Raw genomic sequence first — 18,865 nt, 5'->3', positions numbered from 1 at the left:
GTGCCAGCTGTTACGAGGGGAAGCCTGCTGCCCTTTCTCTCCAGCAGCTTCCAGGTGACAGGCCTGGCGACGGGAGGGGCCCCCCACACTCGCAGACCCGCCACCAAAAGTCACTGCCGAGCAGGTCCCCGCTGGCCGTGCTCAGCAGGGGCCCGTGGCCGTGGCCGGGGAGAGGGCTCCTGCCCAGTTTCCGGGTGGGCACGGGGCTCAGGATTCCACCTCGGGGAGGAGGCAGCTGCCGGCCAATGAGCGGACACCCCTGCCAGGCTGGGAGGCCCTTCTCCCCCTGCGCTGAGCTGGGGCATCTGGACATCAGGCTTGACCATGTCTTTCCTCCACGCCTGAGCCACGCGTGTCAGGTTCCCCGTCCTCTGACACTGTGACTTGCAGGTTTCAAATGGCCGCTCAGTTTTGCGCGGCAGGGATGATGGCTAATTGCTTCTGTGTGACGTCCGTCTCGTGTGTTCCTGTAGTCCTTCCAGAGGTACCTGGCACAGAGTAAGGGCCATATAACTGTTATTATTCCTGCTGCTTCCTCAGGCCTCAGAGCTCTGCAGCCTCTCTTGCAACTCGAGAATCTCTGATGACGTGCTGTGCTTCAGCACCTGAAGACCAGAGAGACGCCCCTCCCCTCCCTTCATCCTCTTGTTTGCGCTGGGGTGGAAAGGTGGCGAGGGATGGGGGGCTGTGTCCTCTGGCCTCGAGAAGCTCAGGCTGGCCCTACAAACCCCGCAGGCCCCCTGGAAGTCGGGGAGGCGGGGAGACAACTTCTAAACAGATGCAGAAGCCCCTCGAGGGGCTCTGAGTCCTTGGGCCAACTCCCTTGGTCTCTGTAAGTCTCATTTTCTTTATCCCTACCTCGGAAGGCTGGAAGCACATGATCTCCCGTTTTTGTTCCTTTAAGCTCTCACGGTTTAGGATCTGCCTTATGCTGAAAGGTCTCTGAGTAACCTGTGGATTTTAGAATCCACAGAACCTAAATTCAGGGACTGTGGAAGATACCCGATAGATATGGGTTACTGTGGGAAGGCAAAACCTGCACTAATTAAAATCAGCATCATAAAAGGGCTGGTTTTCCAGATAGCTAACCTTCACTTTTCTAAAGCACCAAAACTTGGAACTCATTACAAAGGAAGACAGCTTGAATGTTTTCAGCATCTACTCTCTCCCATCCAACCCCCCCTTAAGGGAAATTTTCAGAAAAACCAAGTTACAAACTGAATTTTAAAAAGCTGTAAGTGGAGAGAGAATACTGAGGTGCGTATGGAAGGGGCTTGTGCGGGGCTGCTTGACACAAACCCTGGGTACCCTCGTATGCTCACTTTATGATTTATTGGTTGTACAGTTGTATTCCCTCCACCCCCATGGTTCCTTCATCTGTCTGCTCGTTGTGCCTGCTTTTGTCTGTTCTTTTTTTTTTTTGTCCCTGCTCCATGTGCCCACTTATCTTCTTTAGGAGACACTGGGAACTGAACCTGGGACCTCCCATGTGGGAGGCAGGTGCCCAACTGCTTGAGCCACATCCGCTCCCTACAGTTGTATTTCTGTACATTACTATGCATATAATTCTTCCCAGTAGTAAAAGACTCAAAAGAGCAGCAAATAGGTTACTTGGGCAGTTTTGATAGCCATTGTTTGGTATAAAATACTTGGTGTGTGCAAAGTAGCACTGCTTGAAAGCCACTGACCTGGCCCCACCCTTGTTTAGCCAATATGTCATGGTGGACAGGCCTTCTTCAAGAGCACAGATGGACAGCCCACAGCTCCTGCCCCGGTTGTGTCCAGGCAATGACTGGGCACGCGGAGGTGGCAGCACCGGCCACTTCCTGCTGGATACCACTCTTCTAAAGAGCTATTTGTGCTCAGGGCCTCCCCATTGGCCTGGGTGCCATTTTCTCAGAACTGCGCTGCAATCGAGGCGCTTCCTAGTCCGTCTGTCCTTCCCTCTCTCTCCCTTTGCAGGAGCCTGATATGGCTCCAGTGTCAAGCCTTCCTGGCTGTCTCTACCATTCACAGGCCATGCTCCCAATAAACCTCTCGTATGTCTAATCCCATCTTGGCATCTGCTTCTCAGAGGACCTGAATGGACTCCTTTGTGAATGTCAAGGTTTTTTCCCTATGCATATTTTTTTAAATTGAGACCATCCTGGTGTGTATTTTCATATAACATTTTGAGCATTTTCCATACTATTAAACATTCTTCAATATAGGCTTATAAAACTGGCTTAATATATGTTATGAATGCACCATTATTTATTCTTCCTATTTGGGACATTTAGATTTGTGGTATACACATGTTGTGCTTGAAGCTGCCCAGCATCCTCTGAACATGTTCCTCCATTTGGGAAGTTTCCCACATTAACAGGCCTTGCCTCCCTACCTAGCAGCCCAAATTTGCTTTCCCAGACTCCCTTGCAGCTAGAATGCAGAAACACGACTCTACCAGCCATGCCTGCAGGGACCCTGAGTAAGAAGGAGAGCAGTGAGCTGGGAGTGGGGTGGCTTTTGTTGATGGTGGCAAACAGAGATGCGTGGCTTTCCAGGGCAGCAGTCCCTGTTTGTTCTTCATCCTTCAAAGTCACCATCTTATTGGTTGTCAGAAAGTAGCAGCCCCCTTTATAAAAAAAGAAAGTAAAATTTGAGGAGATAATTAAGGGTTCAAAGTGACCCAACCATTGTGAGCGAATCCAAACCAGTACTGAAGTCCTCTGACTCCTGACCAAGTGTCCTAAAATTATACACAAGGTGACTGATTAGTCTATGGGAGGCTAAAAAGGCCAAAGAGGGGACACTAGAGGAGGCATCGGGTTTATGAGAATGGTTTGGCAACATGGTATTAAAAAAAAAGATCCCAGGGTTCTAGAAGCAACACGGTGCAGGCTTCAGACCTGTCTCTTCTCTTGGCTGTCTTTGGTCGAGGCACCAGCTCAGTTCCCTTTACCACCTCTCCATGGTTTCTTTGAGAATAAAATTAGATTATGCTTCTCATAGCAGAAAAGCTAAAAACAAACCAACCAACAAAAGCTGTCATTAATATAGAACTGACTAAACGACAAATTCATCCAAACAAGAACTGTGCACAGTTGTTTAAAAGAAAGAGGTAGAGCCACATGCTCTGATACAGGAAAACCTCCATGGCTTTGGGTGGGGACGAAATTATCAAGTAGGTTAACTATGATTTTGGTAGGCAAAAATATGGGGGGAGGCATTACACAAGTTTGTTTTTTCCCCTTGCGTAGTCATAAAACTATAACAGTGATTACTTCACAATTGGAGCACAATAGACTCTTCCCTGAGCTTTACTATAAAACAGTCTAGTCTGATATTTTTTTGAAATGGAAACCTAGATCGAAAACTGACATTTTGCCAAGTCATATTTCCATTTTTGGCTGACCCGTTTCAAAGGAAATGGCATTAGCCAGTCCATCTCTGAAGAGTTGAGCACACATCGCCACAATGTATTCCCCTACACAATTCCATAAGCACCCGAACATAGCAACCCCCTCGTATAACACCTAGTGTAGTACATAGTCAACTTCCCCCTCTTGTGCCCCGAACGTCCTCTGCAACTTTTCTCTTGTATTTGGTTATTAGTCTTTCAGGACTTTTCCAGTCAGGCGCCAGTGGTGAAGAGCTTGCGCCTGCACCCGCGTGCCCTCCAAGGGCCCACTGCATTCTGGGCGGGTCTCAGGAGGCAAGGAGACAGCTGCACTCGTGGCACCCTGCACACGGGGCAACAGCTTCCTTCCGCTCAACACGCTCCTTTTTTTTTATCCATACCACTGAAGAGACCAGGTCACTGGTTTGTAGAACCTGTATTTTAGATTTGCCTGATTGTTTCTTCATGGCATCTGCAGTATCCTGTTCTTCTATTTCCTTAATTTCCTGTAGACGGGCAGTTGGACTTAAAGGTCTGGTGAGGGCCAGGTGATGGATTTTTTGCGGGAACACATTGCCTCATCTGATGCCACCCCCCCCCCCCAGTGATTTCGTTATTACTGATGCGGGATGATCACAGGCAGGTGGAAAGCGCCAGACCGCTCACATTGTCAAAGATTAGGGCCTCCTTTATTTTTCATTTCAAACTCTGCTATACTGTTTGTGTTTTTGCCATGTGCCTATATTAATATTTGCCATAAAAGGATGATTTCCTTTTTAATCAGAAGTTTTTAATCTAGAATTTATTTTAACCTGAAATAAGTGCTCCCAAGGATGTAATTTTAAGTCGCGTTTTGAATACCTGGCTTGATAGATCAAAACAACCTTGTTTTAAAATGACAAGGTTTGGCCTTCTTCTCATTGTTCATTACATTTTGGTTTGAATAAAAGAATAGTATAAATGAATACTGATCATTAAAAAATTTTTTTAACCATGGGGAGATTTCTAGTATATGAAAGTCACCTAGTATGTGGCACACAGTAGGCGTCTTACAAACTAGAGTCCATTCCCTTGGCAGTGCATACCCCACAAGATGGCCACTCAGGTTACATTTGGTTACGACCAGGTGTCCTAACGCCACCCCCCACACACACACAGCTGTGGCGTTGCTGAGCTGCCGTCAACTTGTCCCAGTCCTCGGTGGCATCGGCGCCACCATCGTCCTCCTTTTGCGGCCATCATACAGCCTTTCCCTTTGAGAAGGAACACTTGGCGTCCCTTTCTCCAAGCCTCTTCCTGTCTCGAGGTCTCTCTGGCAGCTCCAGTTGCCAGCACAGCAGTGAACACAATGCTGGGGCAAAAGCCACCCCCAATATTTTGGGATTTTGTGTTATTGTGAAAAAATTAAAACACAGAACACCGAATGCTACCTCCGGGGTGGGAATTCATATTTGACTTGGCTTTGTACACACCAAGCAGCAAGAAGAGTGAAGAAACTGATTTTAAAATGTGTAACTTTCTGGGATGCAGGGTGGAAGAGAATCCTCTTTCACTGCTCATTTTTCCACATCTTTTTTCACTTTTGCCGCAACCCCTGCCCTTCCCCCCACCTACCCCCCCCCAAACCCTTCAGGGAGGTCTGACCACGAAATCCTTCCAGAGAGAGGTGTCCTAAGCCAAGGCGCAAGCCCCTCTCAGCTTGCCTGCTGAAATCGTGAGGGCCTCGATTCACCTCGCCACCGCTCCCCCCTGCCCGTGGCCGAGGGTGAAGGGAGACAGGACGGAGAAGGCCGCCCGCGTGCCTGGGCCTGGGGAACCAGCGAGGCCTGCCGTGGAGAAGCCATGACAAAGAACTCCAGAAGCCTTTCCTCCCAGCACCTCCCACAGGGGCCACGGGCTCCCCCGTGGCCCCCACAAGGGGACACGCACCTCCCCGCGGTTCCTCCAGCTCTCCCTCATCTCTGCATTTTTAAGGACCAATTACCCGAAGTAAGGAACCTGGCTTCTCATCTTCGAGGGTAGGCGCAAGGACACACACCTTCTAGATTCAACTCTCAGCGTTCTGGTTTTAAACAAATGAAGAGCCCCTCAAGCAGCAGCCTGCTGGAGGGTCCTGGGCGTGGCCCACGCAGTCCAAAGATTTAATACACTCACGGGAAAGTTACAAAAAAATGCAATTTTCAGGGGAAGTTACAAAAAATGCAATTTTCAAAAACGCACTGGTGTTATGAAGAAGGAAATTGTTCAGAAGGCATCAACTATGTTGGTGAAAGTAAATGGTTAATATATACTTCAAACACAAAAATGTAAAACCATGTCACTGAACCTCAAGTTAAATAAATGTAAACTGGGGCAGCGGACTTGGCCCAGCAGTTAGGGCGTCCGTCTACCACATGGGAGGTCCGCAGTCCAAACCCCGGGCCTCCTTGACCCGTGTGGAGCTGGCCCATGTGCAGTGCTGATGTGCAGGGGTGTCCCCCACGTAGGGGAGACCCACACGCAAGGAATGTGCCCCATAAGGAGAGTCGCCAGCACGAAAGAAAGTGCAGCCTGCCCAGGAATGGTGCTGCCAACACGGAGAGCTGACACAACAAGATGATGCAACAAAAAGCAACACAGATTCCTGGTGCCACTGATAAGGATAGAAGTGGTCACAGAGGCACACACGGCAAATGGACAAGGAGAACAGACAACCGGGGTGAGGGGGGGAAGGGGAGAGAAATAAATAAATCTTAAAAAAAAATGTAAACTTGCAAAATGCAAAAGTTAAACAATATTCTCTTTGTTCTAATTATTGAAGATAATTTTCCAAAACATGTCAGTTAAAAAACACACTGTCCCTTCCAGTCAAACATCTGACAATTTTAGTTTTATCATTTTTATATTTCCGTGGAGAACCAATACCAGCACACATTGTTGCTCAACTCAAAGCAGCTCTGGTTCTGTTCTTTAAAGAAAAAAAACTAAAAAGATCATTCCGTGCTCAGAGGGGCAGGGGACGTCAGCCATGACTCGAGATGTGCTGGGGGAAGGAGGGATGCAGGCCCTTCATCCCACTGCTTGACTGCAGTCACAGAGTTCCCAGCATCTCTGTGCACCTTTACTTGTCTTAAATGGTGTGCATAAAAATAGCTAAGGTGGTTTACTTCCTCAGAGCAGCTGATGACTGCTGCTACGATTTTCTTGCAAGGATCAGCATCTGAGAGGGGCCAAAGAGGCCCATTCCAAAGCAAGCACACGTTTTCTCTCCTCCCTAAAGGTGCCAGGACATCACGAAAAGGGCTTAGGCAATCTACCCTGACTGCTCAAAGCCTTGGCGTGCTTGTCTATGAACTCCTCGCAAAGTTTAAATTTAAATAAGTCCATCAACATAAAAACCACTTGATCCCAGTGCCTGTTTGTTGGGAACAGTGAAGTTGTTAAACCCAGGTGGCGGCTGCTGGACGTGGGCCTTGCCAGGATCCAGTGCCCAGGTCCTCAGGCGCCAGGCTAGGGGTGGTGGGGAGGCGCTGCGCAGTGTCGCTGGAGCCCCTCACCAGCAGACTCGGGGTAAGCAAGCATCCTGGATAACCTCGGTGAGCCTGATTCAACCAGGCAAAAGGCCTTCCGCGCAGCAGGGGGATCCCCGGGAGGAAGAGTTCCACCCGGGGACAACAGCCTCGGCTGTGCTTGTGGGGCCCCATGTGGCTTGTGATCTGCCTTTTCTGACATCCTGCAGACAACAGCTTTGGCCAGCGCCCAAGAGCGCCACCCTGCCCATCACCCTCCTCGCCTTGCCTGCCAACCCTCGGGGCTTAGGAGCAGCTTAGCCAGCACCCGCACTCACGCAGGCCAAGTCCTCCAAGAAATCCACACGCATAGCTTATCTATGCTGTACAGGTTCTTACTGGTTCTCCTTCTCTGGTTGAACCTGACTGACACACCTTCCAACTGCTACAGGATGCTGCTGTTAAAGGAATGAGGCATGCCTTCCAGCTCTGTCCAAGACCCCAGTAAACGATGAGCAAAGTAAATAATAAAGGAATATAAAGAAATACAAAATTTACTTATGGGTTAAGGAAGCAGATTGATACATAAACTTAATTTTGTGCCTCCTAAAACTCTATGAAAACACAGAAATACAGTAAAAGAACTGCTTTTAAAGAGACAAACCTAGAAATATGAAGACGGCTGGGGAGGCAACGACTGCAAAATCATTTCAGAAACTGAAAAGTAGATGGGCCAGTGATGAATTACTCAGCAGATCGGAGAATGCCAAATCCCAAGTCTGCAGAGGGCAAGGAACTGTTGCATGGTTACTTCTAGAACTTGGGGGAAGAAATGAGGAAGAGCTGGGTGGGAAACAGACCCAGATTCCAAGCTACAGGGCTCCTGGCTCCCCCTCAACTGGGCAGAAGCATGGAGGGTTCTCCTTGGAGTGAGAGAGGCTTTCTGCAGTAGGGCGCCAGGCACAGCTGGCAGCGTGGGTACCACACTGAACAACAGGACTGTGACCGCACGCGCCCCACTGAGCGCTGAATGCAAAGCGCCCACTGGGCTCACAGAATGCTGCCAGCCTTATACTCCAGTCAGGAGTGGAAAGACTCCTCTGGGGAATCTGACAAACTCCAGAAGAAAAACCTAGAGAGACCTTCACTGAGATTCCCCAACCAACAGTGCAGCCAGGTCCTTAGCGTGAAAGGCAGAGACGACAACCCTACCGTGCATTCTGGAGCTTCCCTCTCTCCTGCTTATCAACCAAGGCAACCCAGGAGTACCAGATACCTGAGGTTAAAGCTTCTAATAAAGAAACGAGCAATTAAGAAAGAAAACAACCTCGGAGGAATTAGAAATATGGTGGGAAGAGGAAGGAAACTAAACTATGCTCAGATGAGAACACGCCATAATTGAAACAATTACAAGATGCTACAAAAATGGATATTCAGAAAATGAAAGAGTTCTTGGAAAATAAAAATGATAGCAAAACCAAAAAACCAACTGAAGGATTCAAAAGATGAAAAGTTGAGGGAATCTCTCTGAAAGAATACCGTAAAGACAAAACCTAGGGGATGGGAAAATGTGGGGACCAGTCCAGGGTCTCCAACACAAGCAATCAAAGCTCCAGATCCAGGGGCAGCTCCCCAGGGGTCGGTACCGAGGCCCTCGGTAGCCGGGGGGGGCCTGTGCATCCTCTCCAGGGCTTCCCAATGCCCACGTACATACTGTAGGCAATGGCAAACACTCGGCGCTGCTTTCTTCTTGGCCCAGAGCTTTCCCAGAAAACAGTCCTGGGAGTAATCACCATTCCATGGAGAAGGAATTTGGATCTGCGTTAACCTTTTGTCTTCACACATAATGCAGGCAACAGGAGTGTGACAAAGAAGAGCAAGAAGGGAAAATCAGAAACAGATGGTGAAAATTCCCAGTAAATTCTCAGGAAGTGGGGAGAAGTACCAGGCTGACAGCTGGCACCAAACCCGGAAGACAAACTAGTGAGTTTAGGGCAGGGCCTCAAGCCAGGATGTCCCGAGCTGCCTGCACCGTGGCCCCTGCAGCCTGGGCGTCTGCTTAGCGTCAACGGTGAGGCGGCCGCAGCCCAGTTCTGGACTTCTACCATGTTGGCCTTGACAGTGGGCTGATGAACTCCCTGCTCTCTAAATAAATCAGCTGCAGGTCCTCCTCTCCTCCCACAGGAGAAACCTACAGGGCGGTTGTAGCAGGTGTAAAAACAAACAAAAGCAGTCCACTCTCTCTGACCATCTTTCTGCCAGACAACCAGTACCTGGTCTGGGGACTGTGCTGGTACCCGCCCCAACAATGGTGGCCTTTTGTCCCCAGGGCCCACTCAATCCCCCACTCACTGACTTCTCCGTTAGCAGCTCTTGTCAATTACCAGGGAAGCTGAAGACCACTGTGACCCCGAGATCCCCTCGCCTTCTCTGGCAGACTTCATCCAATGGTGCCAACTAGGGCATTGTCCCCACATAGCTGGGTTCGTGCCTGAAGCTCAGTTTTCAAAACTGAGCAATATACTGTTCCAAGATAGCTCCACAGGGGCGTAGATGATACCCCTAAGTCAGGGCGGGGCTTGCTTTGGTGGAGAAGGCGGGAGGGCTCCCGAGGCAGTGATGGTGTTCCACCCCCTCACCTAAGGTGTTGGGTGCCCCGTTCGTTTCCTTCTTCGTTCAACTGCCCGTTTGGATTGTAAATGCTCTTCTGCACACATGAGAATATCAGTTGGGGGGGTTCGGATCAAAAGGCATAGACCCGTACTAGTAAGAACTGAAGAGGAAGGTCTGACAGCAAGAGGCCAGAGAGGAAATCCCAGAGGGTGTGAGCAGGTGAGCGAGCACGTGGGCTAAATACACTGAGGAAACCCGCGGCAGGGGAGCCAGGGCTGGCAAGCAGCGACATGGGTCCACCCTGCTCCCAGGATCCTCTTCGCACGCCCCTGCCCCGAGAGGACCGTCATTCCAGCACCAGGCCCTGCTCCGACTTTGAATCCATGCTTGCTCTGGCCCCACCCTGCCCTGCCTACCTCTCTCCAGCCTTGGCTCCCCTGGCCCAGGTGGCCCCCTGCCCTGTCAACCCCCAAGGAGGTGCAGCTCGGCTTCCCAGTGCCGATCTCTGGGCTGGTCGGCTGCCGTTTGGCCTCAGTCAGGCCTTCGTCTTAACGGCCGCTCCTCAGCGTTAGGTATGTGGGCGTCTCCTCCACCTCACAAGAAAAAGTCAGGTGAGTCAAGGCTGCCGGGGTTTTCCTCAGCCTCTGCAAGTCCATTGCTGCCTCCCCGTACCACAGAGTCATAGGTGTCTGCTCGGATCAGCAGAAGGCAGAGACGCGGAGGCGCCGTTCATCCAAGGCCTCGTGGTTAGAGCCGATCATCAGCTCTGCCTCTCCGACTTCTTGGCTGGGCCCTTCTAGAATGATCTAGAATGACGGTGTTCACCTAAGGCACACACCAACTTGGGGCAGGGCCAATCTGGCTGTGGAACCAGCACCCACCAAGTGCAGTGTCTGGGGGGTTCAGAGACGAGCCTCTCACATGGGTGAGGCGAACCCCTCCTCTCAGCACTGCCCAGCAGGGCCCCCGGCAAGGCCTCAGCGGGCCCAGGTGAATGACCTGTGATCTCAGTGACGTAATGGGCCCTCCATTTTAAAAAGCTGAGCATCTTTCCCCTTGCAATTATAAAATAAAACCAAGTTCACTGCAGAAAATTTGGAAAATACAGAAAAGTCTAAAGAAAATAAAATCTCATCCGCTGCTAAGGTTTTGGCGTTGTAACCGAGCCCTTCCTAAACAAGTAGCCACGCCCCCTCCCCATGCACCACCCCCCCACCCCCTAGCCCCATTTGCTGGGGGGGGGCTTAAAATCCATGGAGCAGCTGCCCTCTCTGAGGTTGGCCCTGGGTCATGGCAGGGCAGGGCCAGGCCCCACGGCGAGGACACCCGGGCCAATGCAGGGGCTGAGGATTTGCCCCAGCTCCCACCCACTCAAGAGCAGAGCCCAGCTCAGTTCTGTAGCTCCCGTAGCCCCCGGGGGGCCAAGGCTGCAGGTCCACAATGGAGGGAAGGACGAGGGAGGTGCCAAAACCAAATCTGCCCCCATGGGCCCAGCCACCACGCCAGCAGGTGGTTTTTCTAGAACATTCTGCCCTCAAGCCCCTCCAAGCCCAAAGAGCAGGGAAGGCGGCCTCTGCTCTGCCTCAGGCCTCTGTCCATCTGAGGCCAGTGCTGGCCTTCCAGGGGCCTCCCCACCACCCCGGAGCAGGGGCTTTTGGGTCCAGGTGGCTGGAAGCCCTGCTGACCCTGCCTGGCAGGCTGGGTGTGGCCTGGGCCTGGTCCCCTGCAGATGAAGTGCTGACTGGACAGCAGGACCTTGGCATCCTGCAGGGCCCCCGAGCACTCAGCTCACTGCCCCCTTTCCATTTTGCCCACCCCGCCCCCCCAAGCCCACACCTGCAGGCCAGAGGGCAGGCTCTAAGGCCCCAAATGTGCTGCCTGGGGCAACAGTGGCCTCGGCCACCATGCCTATTCAATGCTGGACAGAGGGGAAGGATGACACAGGCTGAGGACGCAGGTCTGAGGGCCTCCTGATCGTCCTGAGCTGGGAAGAATGTCGCCCAGCAGCCACGCTCTGCAGGGGAAGGAAACTCTGGCAAGTTTTAGGAAACCGGCGAAGCTGAGGGCGCAGGAAGGCACGAAACCAAGGGAAACACAGGTGTCTGCACACACAAGTTATAGAAATTGACCTTTATTTGTCGTACTAAAGTCTGTTTAACTTTTGATACAAAGTAACATTTTAGTACAGAAAATCCCAGTCTGCCAGAACAGTACCTGTCTGCTCCCGTGTACCACCCTCACAGCCCGAGGCAGCCCGAGGCTCCGAGAATCCACCCCCGGGGGGCCTGAAGGTAACACGGCGAGACCTAGTCTACAGTTTTTCTTAATTGCGTGAGCTAGAAAACTTGTACCTATAAAACAAAGGACAGCATTGAGGACTGAAACTTCTTTTTGAACAACTGTGCAAGAAAATATATCCCTTTTTAAAAAAAAAAAAAGTCAGTAATGGCTAAACTACAATCTAATGTCTAGAATTACAAATAAAATGAAATCGGATTTCTTGCTAGGAAAATGAAATTGTTAGGAACAGGATGAAAAGGCAGGGCACGCTCCCACAGAGCCCCGTACAGTACCTGGGAAAAGGACGCACAGCTTCAGGAGATACCTCAACCCTTCCGCCCAAGACACCCGGTGTGGGCAGCGCAAACCAGGCCCAAACGGAGACACCTCCACGGGGCCCGGTGCAGGCAGGGACGGCTGCCACCTAGACTGGAGAGGCCCCCGCTTCAGTTTTAGTTTCAGCGTAGAACACGCCAATGCACTCGCCACACTCTAGAATGTAATAGCTTACGAGGCACCCCGCAAAATCTCCACTGGTCAAGGCTGTCGCCAACTACAGAACCTAAAAAGGACCCAATGGTACACAGTGGCCCTAGCTGAACAGAACCTGTCACCGGGAGTCTACGAAGCTCCAAGGGACCAAATGCTTAAAGGATAAACCCAGATGGAGGAAAAAACGAGAGGCTGTGGAAGGCAGGAGAGGAGGAGAGAGGCAAGTTTACTAGACTGCTAAAGCAGTCTTCCCTCCCCAGGGGGGGACGCTGCCGCTGGTGAGGCGACTCCACAAAGGCACTGGATCTGCCACCTCAAATGGCCTGAGCACCTGCGGTCACGGGGCCCTCCCTGGACAGGAGGAAGGCTGCCACAGCTCTGGTCCCACCGAGAACCTCCCGGAGCAAAGCAGCCGCTTGTGAGGTTCCAGAGTCGTTTCACGGAAAGCAGGAAAAGAAACAGATGGGGCAGAAAGATGGAGGGGAGGCGGGGCAGGGGCTCGGCACCAACAACGTGAAGCCGTTCAAGTAAACAGAAACCGCCAAATACTTAGAAGAGGCTTGTAAACTTGTGATCTGGAAGGTTCTCTTTGCAGCATCTCTGATTGGCTGGAGAAAGAAAGGTTGGTGTTGAACCCCTCTGTCAAAAGTCTTTTGTGTGTTTTTGTTCCGTCGAGTGTTAAGCACACAGGTGCGAGGAGCGCGGTCCGCTGCCCAGGCCTGGATCCATTTGGCCGCCACCCTCCGTCACCCGGGCGGGAGCTTCCGGAGCCTGTGCTCGTGGGAGCCTCCCCTTCACGCTCCCGCGCAGTTTTCTGGTTTTAGTCACTAAAGAGAGCTGAGCCACGTGTTCACGCGGGCAGAACATGTGCAGTCTCTTCACAGGACGAGGTTTCCCTACAACGGGCAGGCTGGGATCCACAGGACTTTATTTTGTTCTTGATTGACCGTTGCCAGGATTTGCGTGCAGATGCTTGAGAGGGCTCCTCCCTGGACGACCCCTGCAAAAGAGCCCCCAAAACACACATTCAGCTCAGAGGGAGGGCCTGGGGTCTTAAGGCCCCTTTTGCCGCCTGCTCTGAGCTTCTGCGGCACCCCTGCCCCCCGCCCACCCCACTCTCCTCCACCAGGCAAGAAGGTGGGGAGGAGAAAGAATCATAAAAAAATAAATAAAAAGATAGAAGACAAAAAATAGAAGAGTGGAGCGCACATCAGTTCCGCGTGCCCCCTGTCCCTCCAGCAGCATCTGGTCAGCTCTTCAGCAGGTGGCTGGAAACACGGGCTCCAGCAAGGCTGGGCTGGGCCCCGGTTTACCCTGCAACCCCGGGCGGCCAGGGCCTGGCCCCGCGCACACACTGCCCACCACCCCAATAACTCCCCGGGCTGGGGGATCCCAGCACATGGAAAGCCGCTTAGGGGAGGAAGGGTGGGTGTTGTGTGGCCCAGTCGGTAGAGGGATTCTAAAGGGAACTAGCATGAGTTTAAGGGGTCAGGCTTCCAGGCCCAGAGAAGATTCCAGCAAAGCCAATGAAATGCATTCCACTCTGGCCCAGCTCTGCCCTGCAGCCTTCAAACACCACAGGTTCGGTGGACGCGAATCGGGCGATGCACCTCCAAGCTCTGCAGAACGGCGCTGGCCACAAGCGGGCCCCGGCTGCCAGAGGTGAGAGTGGAAGCGGACAGCGTGCAGAAGCCGCCAGAGCCTGGCAGGGCAACTTTGTGTCAATCAAATGCAATAAAAAAGAGAGCCCGCATTTTCCAAGTCTGGGGGATTTTTAAGGTTTGTCTGTAGTAACTTGCTTTTAACGTGTTTGACAAAAGGACTGGTCTGTGATGGACTGGAAATTAAAACACACGGATGCACCCCTGACCACGGGGGGGCAAGAGAAGGAAGCCCTATTCTAGATCACAACACACTCCACGATTTAAGTTCACTGCCCCTTTCTTCCCACGACCAAAACGTTAACCCCCTACGAGTGTCTGATTTTATTGAAGAGGCTGAAAACCAGGAAGGAAAAGGGTAGCAGGTAAGTTGGAGCCATGGTTTTTTTTGTTTTGTTTCAGAGCCCAGAGATGGGTTTTCTTCACACAACCCCGTGGCCGAAACTGACCACTGGGGGGACAGACGACCACGGCGCACATGCTGCCTGCTCGCCAGGGAGTGCTTGGATCCGGGGTCGCAGGGACCCAGGAGCTGCGCTACATGGTTCCCAGGCCCCGAGACGGACCCATGGCTGCCCACGTAAGAAGGTGGGTGAGAAAGACCAGCTGGTGATCAGGTGCGCAGCTCAGAGAACTTTATATTTCCATCTTAAAACGCCCAGTGTTGCCCAGCGACGGAAATCCCAACACCTCAGCTGCGGTGAGAGGTGCCTGCAACCAGGACCGGGAGGCGGCCAGTGAGCCCGGACTCCTCCCACTCTCAGGAAAGACGCACTGGCGAAGCCTCCGGCTCCTCCTCACCGCGCCTGGCTGCACCTACCTGTGAAGTACCTGCCGTACTCCTGCTCGATCTTCTGCGCCGTCTCAAACTGCTCTTTGGAATGCCTCTGAGTCACCTTGTCCCTCAGGTAGATGGGGTCCCTCTGCTCCCTGGTGGGACATCCAGCATAGGCTGAGCCTCTCCCCTCCCAGGCCCTCTTTTTCCTCTCCTCGTCCAGGGGAAGGGGCATCCCCCAGGCTGTGGGGTGCCCCAGGAGCGCCTCGCAAAGCAGGGCAACAGCCCGCAGGTCCTGTCGGGGCTCTAGGCAGAGGGAACAGTGGGGGGCCCAGTGTGTGCACAGAGAGCGACAAACCAGCTGGCCCCCAACGCGTGGGAGCCCAGGAAGGTAAAAGGAGAAGCAGCCTTGGCGGGCTGAGGACACCCCGAGGAAACGGCACCTCAGCGAGAGCAGAGCCGGCCTGAGGCCGATCCGGGTCGGCCTGGCTCTGCCCGCCCTTTGTGTCCTCTGAGCCCCAAAGTGAGTAGAAGAGGAAAGGGGGGTGGAGAGGTGGGAAGGGGCTGTGCAGACAAAGCTGGGTGTGCGAAGGAACCGTGTGGCCCCCGAGCAGGGCTGAGGGGCTGCCTGGAGGAGGGGACACAGTTAAAGCGGCCTGGCTGAAATGGAACAGGGCCCACGAGGGGCACGGCCCCTCCCTTCCTCCTCCAAGCACCTCCTGCCTCTCCTTCGCTGCCCCCCCACAACCAGGGCCACCGGCCCCCAGCCCTCACCGTCCAGGCCGAGCCCTGGGGCAGCGGCACCTACTTGATCTGCTTTGCACTCTTGTAGTGGATGAAGATGATGATGGGGTAGATGTGCATGTTGTGCAGCCGCTCGATGGCGTGGGGCGCGACGTCCAGGAGGCAGTGCCTGTTCTGGGGGAGGAGGGAGCGTGAGCGCCACAGGCAGGGGTGAGGGGAGGGCGGCGCAGTCCAAATCCAGACTTCCTTCCCTGCCTTCGCCCAGGTGTGGGGAACTTCTGGGATCCCTACCACACCTCCAGCCCAGAGGCCTTATTTCTGCCAGACCGAGCAAATGAAGAGCTGGAGCGTCCTGGAGGCGAGTGTGGCTTTGCGTGGCTGTGACTGACATACGTTCCCCGGGTCCCCTGAGCCTCCAGGCCGAATGGGGGACAATGAAAGGCCACAGGCTTGTGCCTGGGCCGCCCGCCCCAAACACCCCTGAAGCTGCACCGGGGAGTCCCGCAGAGCCCAGGGCACCCCTGGCAGAGGTCTTCCACCCCCACAGGACAGTGTGCACTTAGAGCTGCAAGAGGCCAACTCCTTCAACAGGAGGAACCAACCCAAAGAGGTGGACTGGCCAGCCCCAGTCGCAGAGACTGAGAAGGACAAGTCCTAAGGGGACCCCGAGTCCCCTGCTCTGCTGGGGTCTTTCCAACACGCCTTGCAGAGCCACCAGTCTTTTTCTCGGGCTTCCCGACAAATGGACCTGAGGGCGTTCAAATGCATACAGAGCTAGATAGCAACAGTATGGAGGCAGGGCCCCCCAGGCGGCCGTGCTGGAAGCTGCGCACCAGCCTCCAGACGAGGCACACAAACCTAAGAGTCTGCTCACAGGTTCAGCAGAATCTGTTTCAGAATTCCCTGCAGGAGGCTCTTCCCTGGAGTTCAAAGCTCTTATCCACCCCCTCAGAGGGGGAGCGGCCACAAGCTTGCCCTCACGCCAAGAGCCAACGAGGGCAGGCCGCAGGCAGGTGGATTCTGCCAGAGAGCATGTGGATGAGCTCCGTGAAGGTGTGGGAAGAGCTGGGGGTGGGGGCTCTAGAGACACGCAGGGCAGGGATGCACAGGCAAAGGGCCCTGACGCAGCCAGGGGCGCCCAATCCTGACACACTGTCGGGCCTCTTCCCGGTGGCCTAACACAGGGGATACCTTTTCTGTGATTTCCTTTATTGAAGCCACCGTGGTGACGTCGAAATGCCCGCTTCTCCGCTTGTAGTCGACAAACAGGCAGTCTTTGACGCCCCGCTCGATGGCCTGCTGGGAGGCCTTCATCACCTCTGCAAGGCAGGGACGTGGCATCAGGACTCCGCACCCCGAGGCCCCTTCCAGGTACTGGGCACTGCTGAGCCCTCACAGCCTCCCCCAGCCCCGAAGGGGCAAATGAAGCCCGCTGTGCACCAGCACTTCAGGGACACCCTACTGCCCTCGCCCCGGGGGAGGCAGGGCCGGGGCCGCACACAGATCTGACCCCGTCTGTGGTCGCCTGTCCTCTAGGGAAGGCTCTGGAACAGCCTGCTCTGGCTGACTCAGGGACAGACGTGCCCGGCAGGCGAGGGGGCACCCCTTACCAAGGGGGCATCTGCAGAACTTGCCGGGCGCCTCGTTCACCAGCATCTCCTTCACCACGTCCAGCAGAGGCCCCAGAACCAGGACGGGCCGCAGGGATGTGCACTCGACCTTCTGCACCCGCTGATAGGCCAGGCTGCTCGCCGGATCTGAAGGAGAGAAGGTGGCGGCGTCATGAGGCTCCGTCACTCCCCGATGGATCTGTGGGGTCCATCACACGGATCCACAGCCCGGCTGGGGACCAACTCGTCCCTGCTGCCCGGGACTCTCCTGCCAGGAGGGGGCAATGGGGCCCCTCTGTTGTTCCTGGAGACCAACACAGTTCTCTCCCCCACATGAACAGCCAAGTGTCCCCCAGTCCTTCAGCTCTCACATGCTTCTTTGTGTGCCCCGTGCCTGCTTTCCTTCCACCCAGTATCCAAGCTCCTCTTGAGATAAAACCTGAGCTTAGCCAGGCCCAGTCAATGGGGTGTAAGCAGCTGCAGCTGCCACTTCCCAGCTCCCTCCCCATCGGCTGGGACGGAGGGAGCTGGAGCCAGCCCCGACCAGAGCCAGCCCTGACCACCGAGGTGAAGACAGGCCTTTGGAAATGGCCGCAAGACAGAAGGGAACTGGGCCCCTGGACGGACCCCACAACACAGCGCCTCCCCCAGGCCACCCGCCAGCTTGGACAGTTAGAGGTGACAGAAACAAGCTTCCCATCAAGTTTAAGACACCGTTGTTCAGTCTCAGTGAAAGCAGTTGAAGCAGCATGCACTGCACCTTGCATCCCACATAATGGACATAAAAGCCCTGGCAGGAGAATACTGTGCCTCAAAACCTGCAAGCACCTTCTTTGCATCCAGCTGGTTCAAGTCACCGTGTTGCACCGTCTCAGAAGTACAAAGAGTGCACAATAGAAAGCTCAGACTCTGCCTGGCACCAGGAGGTAACCGATGTGAAGAGACAACACAAGAGCTGCTTAACAGCACTAGGCAGCGGAACAAGGGCCTCCAGATAGCAGCAGGGGGTGGAACAAATGCTAGGGGTTGGAGTAGGGGGTGAAGAGGCCACCAGAAGGCCCGGGAGTGGGAGGGATGACAGCTGGGCCCGAGGCGGAGCATGGAGGGATGTGCAGGGCGCCAGGTGAGGGCGAGGGCCAGCGCCAGGCTGAGCAGCAGGCAGGCCTGAGGGCGAGGCTGAGCAGGTCTCCCCGCTCCCTCAACCCGCCCCAAGCACGGCTTTTTTGACTGCCAGTTGTCCACGCCCATCCACGTGGCTCTCTAACCAACCTAGTGTTCCACAGAAGGCCAGAGTCACAAGACATTCTGTTTTAAAAAAAAGTGAGGGAGGATGTGGTGGTCAAATAAGCTTGGGAAATGCCACACACATCACATTCACCACCTGAGAACCTCCACGCATTTGAGGAAAGTGTCTAAGGAGTCCCCGGAAAAAGATCTTCCTCCAAGAAGAGACGAACATCTTCTTGCGTAAAGAAAAAAGAAGTTACAGATAAAGCTAAAGTCCTCTCTGATGCCCGTTTCCCAATCCTGGTCCCCTACTGGCCTCTTCAGAGGTGACTAATATTATGGGATGGAAGCATATCCTTCCAGTCATTTTGTTATTCTCAAACGTTGATTTTTATATATTCATAAAACTATATAATATATTGCTATTGCATGTGTTTGACAAAAATAGCATGATAATATATTCTGCAACTCTTTGACTTAGTGTTCTGTTTCTGGAATGCACCCAAGCTGATTCAGACATATCTCATTTACTCCTTTTGAGCTTCACGAATATGCATCCATTCCCCCGTTTCTGGACATTAAATCAGTATTTCCCT

General features: G+C 53.6%; 1 protein-coding gene across 1 annotated transcript in view; it reads right to left on the bottom strand.

Annotated features, from left to right (window-relative positions):
• Positions 1-11,595: 11,595 nt before the first annotated feature.
• The window catches only part of LOC101438880 (disks large homolog 5-like), a 66,523-nt gene continuing 59,253 nt past the window's right edge, over positions 11,596-18,865 (bottom strand). Inside the window, 5 exon segments of the mRNA XM_071215560.1 lie at positions 11,596-13,252; positions 14,734-14,843; positions 15,497-15,606; positions 16,624-16,751; positions 17,043-17,189. Of these exon segments, the coding sequence (XP_071071661.1) occupies positions 13,149-13,252; positions 14,734-14,843; positions 15,497-15,606; positions 16,624-16,751; positions 17,043-17,189 (599 nt within the window). The 3' untranslated portion in view covers positions 11,596-13,148.

The sequence above is a fragment of the Dasypus novemcinctus genome, chromosome 6, assembly GCF_030445035.2.
Source record: "Dasypus novemcinctus isolate mDasNov1 chromosome 6, mDasNov1.1.hap2, whole genome shotgun sequence".
Classification (NCBI taxonomy): Eukaryota; Metazoa; Chordata; class Mammalia; order Cingulata; family Dasypodidae; genus Dasypus; species Dasypus novemcinctus.
This window is presented reverse-complemented; position numbering and strand designations above follow the sequence as displayed.